Consider the following 17,506-nt stretch of genomic DNA (forward strand, 5'->3'; position numbering starts at 1 on the left):
GCGGCCCCGCTCCCCGGGGCGCGGTGTGCGGCCGCTCCGCGGCGCTTTGCGGCACGAAGGCGACAGGCGGCGCCTTCCCGCGCTTCGGCCCTGCCGGTCACCGGGGACGGCGGCCACGGCGCGCTCCGCCCCGCGTCGCCGGAAGGGGCGGGCACGGCGCGGCTGACAAGATGGTGGCGACCAGGCGGGGGTCGGCGCGCCGCAGGGAGCAGGAGGCGCGGGCCGGGGGAGGCAGCGGCAGCCCCCCCCGGCCCGAGCCCGCCGACGCGGCGGAGGTGAGGGGAGCCGGGAGCGGGGGAAAGGGGGGGCGCGGGCAGCCGGGCGCCGCGCGGGGCGGCGGCGCTGCGGCAGCCATCTTCGCACGTACACGCGGCCTCGCCGCGGCGGCCCCGGTGCCCGCAGCGGGACCGTGGGGCTCGGTGGTGGCGGCTGCGTAGCCTGGGCGGGGGGCAGCGAGCGGCGGCGGGGCAGAGCCGGCAGCACACCCGCCTGCCGGGCCCCGGCCCCCCCGCTCCGCGCCGCCGGTGCCGCAGCGGCCCTGCAGCGCGCTCCCCGCCGGCCTGGCCCTGCCGCTGCCTCCCCCTGCCGGCCCTGCCGCCGCCGCCGTGGGCTGCTGAACCGTTTAACGCTGCGAGCGCAAGGTCAGGGGGGTGGTTTTGCTTCGCTCTGCAGTTATATTCTAGCGTTTCGCGTGGCTTTTCCGCTCGACACGCAAACTGTCGCGTAAATATGATCGTTTAGGTAGCGTGGTTTATGTTGATCTAACGTTTTTCTCTGTTTTGGGAAGATCCTGCTGTTGCGGAGTGTTTTTTCTTTCCAAAATTTCGAACTGCCTTCCAGGTAACTTACAGGCATTGTTAAAGCAGCGGGTTATACCTCGTGTTGCCGTTGCTGTGAGGCCAGTCTCTGCCTGAAACTGCTAAAATTGGTTATGGAAACCATTTTGGGGCACATTCTGCCAGCTGCTAGGCTTCAGTGTTCTATAGCTGAGCAAATCTTTGAATGTTTCTGAACGTGGCTTCTGGGTTTGTTTCCCGTGACAGCTTGCCAGAACTTTTTAGAATTAGAAGGTATTTGTTTAGATTTTTTTAGTGTGCTGGTTTGTATTTCTTAATGGATGCGCGTGGGTTTTTTGCCTTGACCAAAAGACGGTAGACAGATAAGCAAGGGGTGGTTTGTTAACCCTTCTACCATGTAGATAGGGCTACACAGAGATGTGTAATAGGTTGTCAGCTGGAGTAATTTGTTTAAAAAGATTGTTAGTGATTTGTATAGCATCCTTTTTATGGGGTTATTTTATCTGTCAGTAGCACAGCTTTTTTTACTCCTTTTTCTAGATGGCATCTGCTGAAATTAGTACTCCTGTGTCTGTGAGGATGACCAGAAGAAGAACTAAATCAATTCATAAGCCAGAGGTAATTCAGGAATCTCATTATGAAGAGTTGGAACATGCAGAAACAAAGTCAGATGTCAGTGATAGCTTAGAGATGCAAATTGCTAGAAAGGAGAGCACAACTGTTCATCCAGCACAATCAGTTGCTGAACTACAAGCTGATGGGGATGTGTCAGAAACAGAATCAAACTGCTCTGCTGTGTCTGGTGTTCAGACACCTTTGTTTGTGAGAGTGACAAGAAGACGACAAATTGTAGTTCCTTATCAACCAGATTGTCCTGACAAAAAAAGACAGGATAAGACAGCTTTTGCAAAGAAGTTAAGCAGGATTCTGGATGAAGAGGATGTCTCTGAAGCTGAGTCTTGTTCCTCTGCTGTTTCGGGTGTCCAGATGCCTAGTGTTACCAGAACAACAAGAAGCAGACAAAGCAAAAAGAAATTGAAGCCAGATGCAGCTCGTGAAGTCCAGAGTGAAGATATTTCTGATGCAGAGTCATGCTGCTTGAGTTCTGGTATGGAGCTGTGCATCACTCCCAAACGAGTTACTAGGAGCATGCAAATGAAATCACAAGCAGAAAATATTAAGCAGACTGAGAAAGGAAGGAGATTTGTTTTAGAAGGTGACAATTTAATTGAGGACACCGTTAAATCTCAGCCAGTAATAATTTCTGATTCTAGACCTGCTGCAGAACTTGTCCCTGACACAGAAGATGCTTCCTCTGTCACTGAGGATAACAGAGAACCCAGTTCACCTAAAAGCAAATATTCTTCCGAATCTGCCAATGCAACCCGGAGCAAAGACGTGAAAGAAGAGGTTTTGAATGACGTGACACCCGTCAGCCTTACAAAAATGAAACAAAGTGACGCTGAATCGCCTGGAAAAAAAGCAATACAAAATACACAGTCTGTTGGGGTAGATGGTTCAGAGGAAGCACGTGGCCAAACTTCTTCGACTGACTGCGTGAGTCCCAAACAATGTTTAGAATCCCAAGGGCAAATATCACCAAAGGAAAGTAAAAGAACTCCAGAATGCCAGAGAGCAGATGCTGAGACAGATGCACAGCAGTCTTTCACCCGTGCTGATGCATTAAGAAAGGGTGAGCAAGCGAGTGCAGCGAGCAGCCCGCAGAAAGACGTAGCTGTTGCACAAGGAACTGATAGCGTTGGTAGGTGCAGGGTGCTTGAAATCACTGTGGGCAGTGGTGAAGACCAGGCAGGAGAATATGCTGAATCTGTATCCCACAGCAGTGAAAGATCAAGCACTGGAAACAATTCCCTTTCATTGTTTCTGAGCCAAGACGAAGGGGATGAATCTGAAAACGGTGATGTGGCAGACATAGATATAGCTGAAGAGAGTCTGCGCTATAAAGAGGCGGATGAGAAGACCCCTTCCCTCAACAAATCGTTAAAAAACAGTTCACTGCATGCTGAAGGGCTTTTTGTGATTGATACTGAGCCTGGCATGAGTTCCAGCCAAAAGTATTATCTAGATCAGGTAGATCAAGATCAAGATAGTGATGCTGAAAGTAAGCATGAAGGAAGTGAAAAAGGTGAAGAATCCTCTGATCTGGAAGAGGCTGGAGAGGAATTGATAGATGAAGATGAGAAAGGTGAAGATGATGATTTGTTGAAAACTAAGATTGACGTGTAAGTATATTTCTGGGAATAAGTAAAGAACCAGCATTTCATTCAAGCATATGCATAGGAAATGTACATTAAGTGCTAAATGCTGTGGAATAACGGAGGGAGTAGGCTCATCACATAAGTTGTATTGACGTGGAAAGTGGGGTTGCACAGAGTATAAAATACAAATATAGCCCATAAATTGAAGGTTTGGGGGTTTTTTTAGTCTTTGATATAGCAGAACAGAACTCTGTGAAATACCTAGAGTCCTTGTATGTGTTCAGCTTAAAAAACAAAATATGAAACTGGGTTAAAACTGGTCAGGCTGACTTAATTGCTGGTTCAGGTCACAGTTTTCTTAGTTGTTGATTTTTTCAGTTTGGATATAAATAACAAGAAGTCCAGTAGATTCCTTACACGTTGCCTAATTAGATCATGCTTTTTAGTTGCATGTACTTTTGTGTTTTCAGTTCTTGTGCTGTGGGACAGTGACAATTCAAGTGAAATCGGCCCTGCGTAGAATCACAGAATAATTTAGGTTGGATGGGACCTCTTGAGCTCTTGTAGTCCAGCTCCTGTTAAAATCCCTCACGTGTTTAAAGCATAATACTCTTGTTTAGCTTGGATACATAAGTCATAATCTTCTAAAAACCTTCAGGCAGGCCAGAAGTCTTACAAAAACTAAGCCAAGGATTCATAGAATCACAGAATGTGAGGGGTTGGAAGGAACCTTGAAAGATCATCCAGTCCAACCCCTCTGCCAGAGCAGGACCACCCAGAGCAGGTCACACAGGAACGCGTCCAGGTGGGTTTTGAATGTCTCCAGGGAAGGAGACTCCACAACCTCTCTGGGCAGCCTGTTTCAGTGCTCTGTCACCCTCACAGTGAAAAAGTTTTTCCTTTTGTTAATGTGGAACCTCCTGTGCTCCAGCTTGCACCCATTGCCCCTTGTCCGGTCACTGGCCATCACTGAGAAGAGCCCGGCTCCATCCTCCAGACACTTGCCCTTTACGTATTTATAACCATTGATGAGGTCACCCCTCAGTCTTCTCCAAGCTGAAGAGACCCAGCTCCCTCAGCCTTTCATCACAAGGGAGATGTTCCACCCCCTTAACCATCTCTGTGGCTCTGCGCTGGACTCTTTGAAGCAGTTCCCCGTCCTTCTTGAACTGAGGGGCTCAGACCTGGACACACTATTCCAGATGGGGTCTCACCAGGGCAGAGGAGAGGGGGAGGAGAACCTCTCTCAACCCACTGGCCACACCCCTTCCAGTACACCCCAGGATGCTTTCATGGTCCACTCAGTGGACTCATGATGGTTCATTTGCTGTGATCTCAAAGTGCAAAATTAAGGCGACCACGCCAAAGGGGGTTGCTAAAATCAAACAGTGAAACTTTATTGTTCGCCCTTAAAGCGGCGTGTGAAAGGTAAAGAGGGTGAAAGGAGAGGAGAAAGTAAAGTAAAAAGAGGAAGGAGGTCGATAGCTACCACTGCGGGTCCAAGGCGTCCCTGCGGTCGCAGGTCCAGGCAGTGTCCCACCGGTCCCAACAATTGTCGTGTTCCTTGGTGGGGGAAGCTTCCAAAGTTCGGGTACTGAGGAGCCCCTTTTTATGCCCAGTAGCACCCCTTGCTCCTCCTCTGTCTCTCAGGCTCGTCCCTGGCACCGGAGAACAGCACAGCACTCTTCAGCCAAAACAGAGCCGTCTTGCCTCCGCAAGGCTACCTCCTTCGGCTGTTATCTCCCCCCGCCCAAGATTTCTAGAAGGGAGGAGCAGACAGCAACATCTCTTACCCTTTTGCTGTTTTCTGCCAGATAAACAAGTTGCTCAGCTCTTGTCCTTGCTCTGTCCAGGCCATAATGACCTCACAAGCCTGGCATTCCATTCCCAGGATCAGCAACTGCTGCTCAGGCAGGCCGCTGCAGGCTCATGTCAAGATGTTAGCCTAACTTTCAGAGTCCGTATTCCTGATGACAAGGGTGAGACAATGCTCTTTTCCAGACCGACTCTTAGAGATGCCCTTGGCCTTCTTGGCCATGAGGGCACATTGCTGGCTTATGGCCATCCTGCTGCCCACCAGGACCCCCAGGTCCCTTTCCCCTGTGCTGCTCTCTAACAGCACAGTCCCCAACCTGTACTGGTACATGGGGTTGTTCTTTCCCAGATGCAAGACCCTGCACTTGTGTCTTGGTTTGAAAAGACAGGTGTCTGCGGAGGAAGGCAGGAGCCTGCCTTGAAATGGAAAGTGCAACCCCCTTCCCTCCAAATTATTATAATTTTGAAATGAACGGGCCTTCAGGCAAAGATATGGGGAATAGGAATGACAGTTCTTTACTAATATATATATATATATAACACAAGGCAGGGAAAAACAAACAACCCACTGGTTTACACTGACAGAGTCAGGAATACAACCTGACACCCTGTTAGGGTGGCAGTAGCAGTCCGATAAGGTGCTGGCTGCAGTCCTCCTGAAGCGATGGATGTAGTGCTGTGGAAGCAGCAATCAGGTAAAAGAGTCTGGTCTTCCTCCGAAGGTCCAGTGGTAAGTAGGTAGCTCCTGTCCTCTGGAACTCCAGTGGGGGGGAAAAACTCCTCTGGGAATCCAGTGGAAGAAGGCTGCTAGGGTGTTGGAGATCTCAGTTTTTATTTGGCATGGACTGCTTGGCTCCTTCCCCCCAGGCGGAGCATCTCACCATGGGATGGGGAGTCGTGAGGCAGTTCCTTGATGGGCCATGAACAGGAGATAGCCCAGGAGCGAGTTATCGATGGGTCAGGCGATAAGGCGTTGTTGTGCCCAGTAACAGGAGATAGTCCAGAGGGGGGAGGCAGGGAGCACCGCCCCACCTGGTCTCAACAGCTCCTGGAGATGGTAATAGAATACTTTTTTTTTCCTTTTGGCACATTTTACACTGTAACGTAGGACAACTTGCCCTTGTTAGAGTTCAGTAAATGTCTCCCAGCCCAGCTCTCCAGCCTGTCCAGGTCTCGCTGAATGGCAGCACAAAACTGGCCACTCCTCCCAGTTTTGTGTCATCATTCAGTGCAAAGGCACTATAAAAGATTCCTCACAGTTTACTAGAAAGTTGCAAAGGACTTTTTAATAAGCATTCAAGCCACAATAAATCTTTTGTGCCTCTTCAGATGTTGCCGTATTTCTCCATAACACTTTATAGCTTTTAAGCATTCTTGTAATCAAAACCTTCCTTTTGAGTCAGCTGTTGTACATTGTTTGTGGGTACATTCCTTTGGCTGCCTGAGTGAAGTAATGAAAAAAGTGAAACATACTAGCTTTGAAACGTTTAGTAACGTTATTCCTAGTACTGTTAGACAGACGAGGACTTAAACATTTGTATGATGAATCCTAGATTCTTCATACTTTTCAGTAAGAATTAACAATATTTTTACCACCCGTATGTGTATGCTTTTGTGGATTCTTTTTTTCTTGTTAGCTAGCAAGCTTCTCAACATATAGAAGGATGCTGATCATGAGTTCTTTTGGCAAGGTTGAGCCAATTGAGAATTCAGTTTTATAGATGGTAGTAATATCTAAGAATATAACATTTGAGTTAATATGAAAGATTTGTGGAAGTGATTGCACGGGTATTGTTCTTTAATAAACTCTAACTTCGTATGTCATGATTTTTTTCCCCTCCCATCTTCTGTCACCTCTAAGTTATGTATTTCTCCTAGATACCGAGACTTAAAATCGATAGATCTAGATAGATAGATCTATGTACCAAGAGCTGAACCTAAGTGGGAAGGATAAGAAAGATGCTCTTTCTGTTTATCTTTCTCAGCGGGCAGCAGACAAGCTGCATGCTTGTTACAATATTCTAATTATTAACTATTTCTCTTTCAGTTTACATCTTTCCAGTAGCATAGACCCTGGTCTGAATATCAAGAAGCTTGGAGGTTTATATATTAGTTTTGATGCAAAAACCCAGAAGCCTAGATCAAGTGTGATTAAACAACTGAAGGAGAAAAAGAAGGACCAGGTAATGTGTTTACAAATACGCAGTTACCGTGACTACAGTAACACAAAGATGTTCATTTAATAAGGTTGGTTTACTTGTTTTTAAAGAAGTTTTACGGTTTGCTGAGAAGTTCCATTCTTTTTGGCCAAAGTGTGGATTTACGTTTGGTTTTAATGGTAAGAATTTAAGTATATGTGACACTTCAGGAACTGAAAAGCAGCGCAGGTACCAGCATTATCTTGTAAAATGAAACGAAGTTGATTATGCCTGCGATTTTGTGTAATGGTACACGAGCTGGAGGTCTGCCAACAAGATACTTAGTCCATAGCAAGAACGAATTTCAATAAATAAAGTCCTTCTATACTCTCCCTAATACGGAATTAGCAGTTTTATTTCAGAAGCGCCCTTTGAGCAAAAGGGAATGCATTATTGTCATTGAGACTGTTTTCTTAGGCTCATCCATGATAGCCCTCTTTATTCTAGAGCGTTTGCTGTCTGACTTCTTCCAGAGCTAGTAACTGCTTCCTGTTGTTGGCCAGGGTTCTGTTTTGAAGGTCGCTGCTGCTTTCATTGCAGATCAAAGAAGCTCGAGTATTGTTTAGATTCTGCATGATTCCTTTAGTAGGTTCTGTAAATGGTTAAGCAGTAAAATTTGGATCAGTGAGATGACTGTCTTAACTTTAAAAAAATTCTTACAGCTCTTAGAGAAGAGTATAATAACTCCAGATTTTGAGAAAAAGGAATGTGTCCCACCCCTCAGGGAGTCGCTTCACCAGCTAAAGAAGCAGCGCAGGGTAAGTGAACAGCTAATGATGCCTCAAATAACAAAACAAGGTTTGGTCAAAAGCCCCGTGCTGGGACTGTGAGTGTTACAGGCCTCACTGTAAGTGCAGTGGTGAACTGCAGTTTAGTGTCTTCCTTGAGCCACCTGTAAATAGCCATCCTTTTAGTCACCAGGACAGTGAAGTGAAAGGTAACGTGCTCAGATGGTACAAATCTGTCATTAATACTGTGCTGATGAGCTTTTTATTGTAAGGGTCATAAAATATACTCTTAAAAGGTACAGAGTTATGTTCTGAATGCTTTATCCAACTTTTGAAGGGGAGAGTTCCCTGCTCTATCCTGTCCTAGTTGCTGAGCGCAAATTTATTATTCTTGGTATTGCATCGTAGGCAGAGCGAGAGAAAACAACAGGTGATGGTTGGTTTGGTATGAAAGCCCCAGAAATCACAAGTGAACTGAAAAATGATCTTAAAGTGTTGAAGATGAGAGCTTCGCTGGACCCTAAGCACTTTTATAAGAAGAATGATAGAGACGGTCTGCCCAAGTACTTCCAGGTGAGGAGGCAGCGGAAGGTGGCATTGTACTGCTGAAGTTTTGATCAGCTGTTCTTATTCCCTGCCTGTTTTGTAGGTAGCCTCTGTGTTGATTTAATTTCATAGCTTAATTGTTAAAGTATTTTGATTACTTGGCCACAGTTTACAACTGCTTAACTCTTGTATTGCATATGTGTATATGCTGGGGTTTTTTATTTCAGCTGGTCTCATAGCAGTGAACAAACATCTGACTGAATCCATATTCTGAACCCTCAGTGGAGTAGATTTTCACTGCTTTTTAAAAACATTAGCCTTTTTTTAACAAGTGTATAGAAAATAATTAGCATTTATTTTCTTACTAGCTGATACAGTTTGAATGGAGACAGCTAACTTTGTGATCAGCCAGAATTTCTGCTGCTGAGCCCTCGGCTTTGAAGTGGTTTGCATAAAGAAAATAATTACTGTGGAAACTATAGAAATCTGCTTCCATCCCCTGACGCCTGCTTGAATAGTTAGCATGCTTGAGGAAATTGTTTTCATTTCTCAGAATTTTACCCCTTCACTCTAAAGGGTGGGTCTTGTATGTTTTTGAAGTTTCTGGGCATAGAAAAACTTAGATGAAAGCGTTCCACATAACGCGATCTGTGCAGGTCTGTGTTCACTGCGTGAAACACGTACTCCTGGATCTCCCCTACTAACCTGAATCGTCAGAGCTGGCTGACATGCCAGTTGGAAAAGGTGTGACGTGTTCCAGGATGGAGCCCTTGTATTAGAGCTGGGTTAACTTCTGTACAGGCATCTAGCAAAGCCACCACAATAACCGAGACCAGAGGGAGTTAAGATGGTCGTAAGGGTTTCCTTTCCCTCCTTGGGAAAATGTTTAAAAGTTAAGAACTGGATTTCTTTTGTGAATACAAGCGTTGATGCACAGTCCAGTGTTGAAAACTGTACAGTCTTAAAGCTCCTCTGTGCACTAAGCAATGAGTGACCCTGCATACAAAACATTGCTCGATTTTGGTATTTTGCACTTTCTTAAGACACCATTCTGATCTCTGTAGGTGTCTTTATGCTTGTCAACGAGGATTTAAAAAAAAAAAAAAAAAAAAGGCAAAATAATCAACATCTTGCTGTGTAGTGAGAATGTTTTCATTTCTGTTTTCTAGGTTGGAACTGTGGTTGATTCTCCCATAGACTTTTACCACAGTCGAATCCCTAAGAAACAAAGGAAGAGAACAATTGTTGAAGAGCTGCTTGCGGATTCTGAGTTTAGAAGGTATTTAAAAATGGTTTTGTAATTCTAATATCCTGTGTGAATGAGGAGTATTTTTAACTAAATTTTTAATTGTGTTTTTATTCAGCTTATATGTTTGGGTTTTTTGTACTTCAAAGGAAATGTTTTGGTCTGTTTTAGCACTTCAGCAGCACTGCTGTTGAGGAGATCTAAGGGACAGGGGATGATTAGACTGTGAGACGGTGTGGTTTTTATCTTCATGAAAGGGTTTTACCCCACTCCGGTCATCACTATTGACAGCCACTCTTAAAATAACGTCAATGTTAAAGAGATAACATATCAGCCCTATTGTGGTTCACTTCTAAAATAAGTCTTTGTACAGGCTTGCTCCAAAAATGAGGGCTCTGAATGAGTGATTTATGCCCATGTGTGCACTTTTTTTGTTGTTTAAAGACTGATTAATTTTTCTTGGCATAATTGATAGAAAAGTGCTGACTAATTCTGTGACAGTTCGTATGATTTCATTTTCTAAGCATGTCAGTCTGCCACCGGTCATAGGAGTCAAAATTGTGCTAGAAATCTTACTTGAAGAATATGATTGGATTAATTAATGTCTGCCTAGCTTACAATTTCTGGAGTAGATACCTTAGTTCATCCATTTTGATACTGCTTATTACATGACGTTAGCCTGCACTTCTGTTTTCACATAATGACATGTTTTCTTGGAAGTAGTACGTCATTTGGGATTATAAGGTTAATGTTTTCAGGCTTGTAAATTAATTATTAATGTTGGGAAGGCAAGTTAGTTTTCTGGCTTGACCTGATTTATAAGGTATTTATTAGAAGCTATTTTTAAAAATTAACTTATTTGAAATTTGGGGAGTTAATTCATGTTGTGGCTAATTAAGAGCTTTAACCAGATACCTTAGCATTAGTGCAGATGTTTGTCAGGTTTCAGTGTTGCGATTAAAGGCCTCTGTACTGCTCAGTGTGCGGGGATCCGTTGTGGTAATTGGTACAGGTATGTCAGAATCTGTCTGAGAGGAGCTGGCAGCTCAGCTTCAGTAAGTACATCCTGCTCATTGTTTAGTGTAAATCACGTCTGTTTTCAGTCTGGAGTAGAGCAAGGTTGATTAGAGTTTGCTGAGAAGACAGAATAAAAATGGGTAGAATTTGACCTTAGTATTGTCGAAATTTGAGTCTTCCCACTATGAGCAGTAGCAGTGTTTTAGCAAACTGTCCGAAATGTGATTGCGTATGCAATGAAGAACCCCCTGGTTGTGTCAGAATTAATGGTTCTTCAATCAAATTCACTTCCAAACCAAATTTACCTGCATTTATCATTAATCCAAGTGTTGACTTCTATTTAAAATACAGAAATGTATAAAATTAAAGAAATCTGACTTGGAAAACATGAAAGAATTCAGTTTGGCAAATTATCTATGTAGAGTACTTTCCATGTTATCTTTTCCTGAACTTTGGTTTACCATGCTTAAAAGTAAATTATCTATTTTGTTCAGATATAATAAAAAGAAGTATCAGGAGATCATGAGTGAAAAAGCAGCTTTTGCAGCAGGGAAGAGGAATCGGAAGAAGAGGAAATTTCACAATTAAGACTTGAAGAAAAATAACAAGTTGGAACAATTTATTTGTTATAAAACTTTATACAGAATGCTTTGGTTGTGGTGTGTTTTTCTTTAAGATTGCAGGTCATGTGCAAATTGAGGGTTAGGGAAATTCTTGCAGTGAGAATTTGGTAAGGAGCTTTATCAAATTATCAGGTATTTAAATTAATTTAGATTTTAAAACTAAATTTTTATTTAAATTAATGTTTATATAAAAAGATAATGGTACGAAAGCATAAATCGGAGCACAAAATCCAACTTCATGGATTATGGTCTTTTCAGGCTTCGGTCTTCAGATCAATTAGTAAATTCATTTTAAAGTTATGTGTGTCTTTCACCTTGGCACCCATTACGTGGCAGAACAAATTTTTGCATGTCTTGTCAGAGGTGCTGCTGGCTAGTTCTGTAACAGAAGGTACTGAGAAAGAGTTTGGTTGTGAAGGGTTTATTTCAACACTGACCATAACAGGAATGAGAATGTCCTGGAATTCAGCATATACACATATACTTATATACTTTTATATCTATATATTATTTCTATTCTAATATAAATAGTAAATATAATTTATAAATAAATATATAATAATAAACAGTATATAAACTACATGTTGTTTAATAAATAAAATAATGTAAATATGTATTATTTGTAGATAAAATGTTAACATTTGGTCATACGTTGCTTTTATTAATTTTTACCATTTGATAGTTGTCTAATGATCTTTCTGAAATAACTTGACAGTGGGGTCCATTATCGAGGGTGTATTGTGCAGGTTGTGCTCTGGTGGCTGCCTTGGAATGGTTCTTCAGGTGAATGGATAGAGTGAGTTTGGAAAGCTGCTGCTGCCATTACAGAAGCGGAGATGGTATCAGCTCAGTTCCCCTTCCGTGGTGGTTCATAACCTTCTGTGATCGTCCGAACTGTTGTGGTGTTTGGTTGGTATTTAATGACCTGGTTATTATATTGCTGTTACAATTGGTGTAACTCAGTTACTGCCCTTAGGTAGCCGAAAAGACGGATGATAGAAGTAGTAAAACTGTCACTGCATTGTCTTAGGTGGATTGGGCGAGAGAGATTTAGAAGTGATTGCCAGAGGACCAGTGGTGTTTATCGCTTCTTATACAAACACTGAATTTTAAAGGTTGCAGATCTTAAGAAGTATGCTCTTGGCCAGTGTTTAACCATGAAATTTTCTGCCACTGAGAATGAGTAGTGGTTGTTTTTTTAAGGATTAGCTATTTGTGCTGGAAATAGCTAAAATGAAGTGAGCATCGTGGTACATACTGATCACCCAGCTGAAGCTTGGAAGTCATTTTCCTTTGGAGTTTTTAATATTCTTCAGAAGTTGACCATAATGTTTTGCTACCAGAGACAGATGGGAATTTGGATTCCTTAAAAAGTCTTGAGTGCCTGGAGATGAATGGTGTGCAAAGTAAAGTGAATTCATCGGGAAGTACCAAACACACGCAAGTAGAACCACCTGTCCCCAAGTCTCAGCTGACATGGAGTTGCTATTCTAATACAAGTACATGTATGCTAGGATCTCGATTCTCTGTAAATGAGAAAAAAGCCAATAAAACAACTATGGTGTCTTGTTCTCCAGATGAAACGTGGAAGCACAAAAAAATTAATACTGAACAGAGGAAAGACAACAAGGCACCACAGTAGTTGTCATTCTGTTGCATCCTGAGATGTTCAAGTGTGACTTTGGAAAAGCAACATACAGCTCTGAAAGACCTTGAAAGAGAAATGCACGCTTGGGGGTTACACAGCAAGCACCAACTCTGTGTGTGTCACTCAGTCTGCTCAGTAGCTCAGTACAGAAGTTCTTCTTGTACAACATCGCTAGTGAGGGATTTATGTTCTAGATCCTTTCCCGTCCTTTGATGGTTTTGATGTCTTCTGTTTTGCCACATACTAGCAAGTGCCCACATTCTTCTGCATGGACAAGAGGTGGGATGTACTGGGCAGTGTTTGTGGAGCCCCGGGGTGGTATGTGCAGGTTGTGTTTGCCAGCTTGCCAGTCAGCCAGTGCCTGAGCTTCTCCTTCAGCCCCTTCTGGTGAAGGCACTAGTTAGTGTGCCTTCTCTTAATTTTCATGGAAGCATAGGCAGGTAGATGTTTTGGACTCCTCTACCTTTCAATTAATTTTGACTGCAATAGACATAAGGTTTAAGTTGCTGGGGAGAGAGTAAAACCAAAATGCACCATGTGATTGCCTAAGTTTATCAGGTTTCTCTGAAAATACTCCAGATACATCAAAAATTATTTGTTGAAACCCTGGCATCATTTGAGAAACTGCCTATCAATTGCAAGTAATGTTTTATTTTAATGGCTGTCAGAAATATTTGTGTTAATTTGTAATTCTGCCTTTATCAACATAAACCATTATTAGCGAGAAATATCCCCAAGATTAAAGGGCAGTAGGTACCATGTTGGTTTTTTTTTAAGATATGCAGCTATTGCTGTTTTGGATGTCACTGGAATGTTTTGCGCGGACGCTGATAGTTCCCTTCTCCTGTTTCTTTATGCTCCCCTTGGTTTTGCCAGCATTCCTTTTTCTTCTTGCCCTTGGGGCAGAGACTGTCCAGTGGTTGTACAGCGCCATGAGTAGGTCACAGTCCATCTCGTAGATGTCACAACCAAAAGACTATAATGAAAAGGGATCAGGCAGACAGTGGCTGAGGTGTTGCTGGTGTGATGCCACTCGTAGGCATGGTTAGTTCAAGAACAGAAGTAAAATATTTCTCACTTTTCTCTGTCCTGCTCTCATTGTTCACACTGCTTCCTTTTTCCTTCTTTGGGAGTCTTTATTCTCTCTGCAATCAACATAGTCTCCTTAAAACAGAAGGTGTCTTCTTATCATTGCTATTTTCCATGTGATAAAACTATTTTTGATTTCTTAATTTTTAAGAAGTTCTGTCTCTATCACAGGAGCCTACCTAGTCTCTCTGAGACTTGGAATCCTGCCACAGCACAGGTTGGAAGGGACCGTGAGAGCTTGTCCTGCCCAGCCTCCTGCTCACACCAGGGTTAGACCAGGTTGCTCAGGGCTTTATACAATCAGGTCTTGAAAACCTACAAAGATGGAGACTGCATCTCTCCCAGAGCTCCACTGCTTGATTCACAGCAAAAAAAGTTCTTCGTATCCAGTCAGGTATAAGGATTATTATTCTTAGACTGCCTCTTGGCCTTCACATTGCTTTCCTTTTTTTTAGTTAGTCCATAAATTTGTAAAAAGCAGCATCCATTCCATTCATACTGCTTGCTATAATTCTTGAGTTTTTCTCCTGATTTCCTTAATGCATTCTGAACATTGTGTTGGCTGTGCAACATTTTCCTCAAAACCCTCATCATACAAATACGTTGTGGAATTGCATCCCTACGCTTTTCCACTCGGGTTCACATTAGTACCTGTTATAGAGCCGATGTCGCCGGAGAGCTGTCCCCATGCTTGCCTCTAGGAAATGCCCTGCTCCTTGAACCTGCAGTTTTCTCTTTTTCTTTTGGACTGTAGCCCTTAATCAACTTGTGCATGTTTAGAGTATTGATTATGTAAATATTGCTTGCAACATGCAAATATGTATGTAAAAGCCCCTGCCTTCAAATTTTTTTCCACCAGGAACTAAGCAAATTTTACGATGCTATCCTGAAATACAAAAAGAAAGGGAAATAGTTTTTGGACTGAAGTGCGTTGCTGGAAGTGACTGAACAAAGAGGAACATTTTGTCATCTATCATATGATTTAGTTGCTTTTTATGGGGTTAATGTGGAGAGGTTTTGGTTTTGCTATTTATCTGCAGATTCTGGGGAAGTTTGATGTTTCTGTAAAGGGCTGTATGTATTTTATAGCTAGGTGGCATTCTTGAGTGGCTTGCTGTGCTGCAACATGGTGATAGTTGATACTCCTGATGCTGTGTTTCATTTTCAGTTATGTGGCTTTTTCCTTTATGGCTTTTAAATAAACATCATTACAGTTCGGAAAAGAGGCTGTAGTCACACATGCAGGATTAAAAATAATTTATCAAAAAGACCCGCAAATTGAATAAAATCCTTCATGAATAAAATAATGAATCAGATTAATTTGTAATTCAATCCTGAGCAAAATCAAGGAGGTTTGTTTAGTGCTGCTACTGTTTTGTGTTTTACCACCCTGGGTTGTTTTTTTTTATTGCTGTTATTAAAATGGCTCTTCATCATCTCTAGGTATGCATAAGTTAGTAAGAAAAGATGGTATTAATTCAAATGTCAAATGCTTCAGTTCTGTCTGCTGCATTTTGTGGGCTTGTTTTGTTGCTTGGAAAGAAACGGGTATCATGGACCATTGCTGAAGTGCCCCCAGGAGAGCCACGGGCTTATTTTTCCCAGTGAAATTCCTTTCCGAAAGGGAGAAGAACCGTGACAGCATAGCTAGGCTGGTTTGTAGGGACGGAGGGCTTTGCCGGGGCCGCTGCTGTGGCGGGGGTTCCTCGCTGGCTCTTCTTTCGTACGTACTTGCAACCTCCTCGGCGGCGGCGGGAGGGCGGCCCTGCCGCTCCCCGCCGCGGGGGCCTCGGCGCTCCCGGGCCGCGCGGGAAGGGCGGTCGTGCCTGAGGGCCGGCGGCGGGAAGCGGGAGGAGGAGAGCCCCTCTCCTGCTGCCTTGGCGGCAAACGGCCGCTCGCCGCGGCGCCCACCCTCGGCCCTCCGCCTTTCTCTGAACGTCGGTGGGGGCTAGCGGAGGTTTGAGAGGAGACGGCGGGGCGGCTGCCGGCCTCGATGGAGGCTGGTGCCGCTGTCTCCGCCCGCTCCCGGCCTTCCCCGCTCTCCGTCAGGCACGCCGGGAGGCGGGCCCAGGGAGCCTCGCTGACGGGAGCCGCCCGCCGGGAAGCGCCAGGTCGGTCGGCCGGATTGCTCGGGCGGTGAGGTAAGGGACGGGAGAGCGGGGTGAAAAGGTCACGGCGGGAAAGGGGAGGGGAAGGGAAAAAATAGAAATAAAAATGGAAGACACGACTCCGCCGGGACTCGAACCCGGAACCTTTGAATCCCTTCACCCTCTAGAAGTCCAATGCGCTATCCATTGCGCCACGGAGCCACCTGTTGGAGTGTTTGCACACCGCCCATAGAGCCTGCGCGCGAGGCTGCCCGGGCTGAGGGGGCCGGGAGCTGCGGGCGGCTCCGTTCCAGGCGGCGGCTGCGGCGGCTGCGGCGGGGGTGTTTCGGGGCGTTCCTTGGTCCAACCGGTACGAATAGGCTTAGTCCAATGAGCCGCGGTGTAAACAACTCCCCAGGGAGCCCCTACGGGCCGCTCGAGCGCTGCCCGCGGCCGGGGCCTGCAGCTTGCGGCGAGGCGCTCGCCGGGGCCTGCGTCGTCACCTCTGGTGAAAGAGCGGCTGAGCTGCGTCAGTAATCCATGGAAAATACCTGTCGTCATCCCGCTTGGGCGTTTGCGATATGAATCCTTATGTTTGGGGGGGATCTAATTGTATTCCACAATTGCCTTGTACTGGGGAACTGTCGCTCCAAACGTCCATAAACATGGGTAAGGAAGCCTTCCCAGGACCAGGTCTTCTCACACGGGTGAAGGCGATCACTGATGAATTAGATCAAATGGTTTTGCTTTAACAAATACAAACATTCCTCATATTACCATTATTTGTAATGTGTTTTTAGCAGCACTCCACTTCTGGAGTAAATACGAACATTTCAGACTGAAAAAGAAAAAATAATCTCTTTCAGTCATAGGACCAAGGATATGGAAACTACAGTGGGTCAGTTCCAAAGTGATTTGCCACCAAGTTATTTTAACATGAGTGATTTCCAGGACTGTAGGTTTTTAGGGACAGTCTGGACACAGGGGTTTGTTGGGTGGGTTTTTTTTGTTGTTTAACAATAGCATCTGAATTAAATGAACCTAGAAAACTGGTTGTGTTCACAGGGCATCCCATGCACTGCAGCGTGTTGCTGGCTTTCTAGTGCCATGTGACACGAAAAACATACCGTGTGGAGAACCTGAAAGACAAGACGTAGGTGACCAGTAAAAACATCTCCACTCAATCTCTTCTAGACACTGCAGAAACTTACCATGAGTCGACAAGTAGAGAAATAGGATGTGAAAATCGCTCCTGGAAATTAATGACAGAGAGTATTTTGGAGGCATTTTAAAAGCCTTGTAAATGGAAAGAACAAAAAATAAAATAAATTAGGGAAATTGTTACTTGACAACATTTTCAGTGTGGGTGAATGTATACTTGGATCATTGTTCCAAATACTGTGAATGCTTATAACTAAATCCATTAAAGGGAGCAATGACTGAACTACATCTGTTCTAAAATCACAGTAAAACCCTCAGTGGATTCAGTAGAA

At 44.2% G+C, this 17,506-nt stretch overlaps 1 protein-coding gene and 1 non-coding gene across 2 annotated transcripts; one reads left to right on the top strand and one right to left on the bottom strand.

The window, feature by feature from the left end:
* Window positions 1-167: 167 nt before the first annotated feature.
* On the top strand, window positions 168-11,212 carry DNTTIP2 (deoxynucleotidyltransferase terminal interacting protein 2). The gene is made up of 7 exons (XM_086462735.1): window positions 168-275; window positions 1,338-3,040; window positions 6,879-7,014; window positions 7,692-7,787; window positions 8,166-8,330; window positions 9,473-9,582; window positions 11,061-11,212. The coding sequence occupies exons 1-7, from the start codon at window positions 171-173 to the stop codon at window positions 11,152-11,154; spliced, it is 2,409 nt and encodes an 802-aa protein (XP_086318861.1). The 5' UTR covers window positions 168-170; the 3' UTR covers window positions 11,155-11,212.
* A 4,938-nt stretch (window positions 11,213-16,150) lies between these two features.
* Window positions 16,151-16,235, bottom strand: TRNAR-UCU (transfer RNA arginine (anticodon UCU)). The gene is given in 2 exon segments: window positions 16,151-16,186; window positions 16,199-16,235. It is a non-coding gene; the product is annotated as a tRNA-Arg (tRNA).
* Window positions 16,236-17,506: the final 1,271 nt, after the last annotated feature.

This window comes from Leptosomus discolor, chromosome 3 (assembly GCF_034619465.1).
Source record: "Leptosomus discolor isolate bLepDis1 chromosome 3, bLepDis1.hap2, whole genome shotgun sequence".
In the NCBI taxonomy this organism is placed as follows: Eukaryota; Metazoa; Chordata; class Aves; order Leptosomiformes; family Leptosomidae; genus Leptosomus; species Leptosomus discolor.

Coding starts and splice junctions, on each gene's coding strand:
- DNTTIP2 (XM_086462735.1), top strand. CDS start 171: ATGGTGGCGACCAGGCGGGGGTCGGCGCGCCGCAGGGAGCAGGAGGCG. Junction 7,788..8,165: donor AGCTAAAGAAGCAGCGCAGG/GTAAGTGAACAG, acceptor ATTGCATCGTAG/GCAGAGCGAGAGAAAACAAC. Junction 9,583..11,060: donor GCGGATTCTGAGTTTAGAAG/GTATTTAAAAAT, acceptor TATTTTGTTCAG/ATATAATAAAAAGAAGTATC.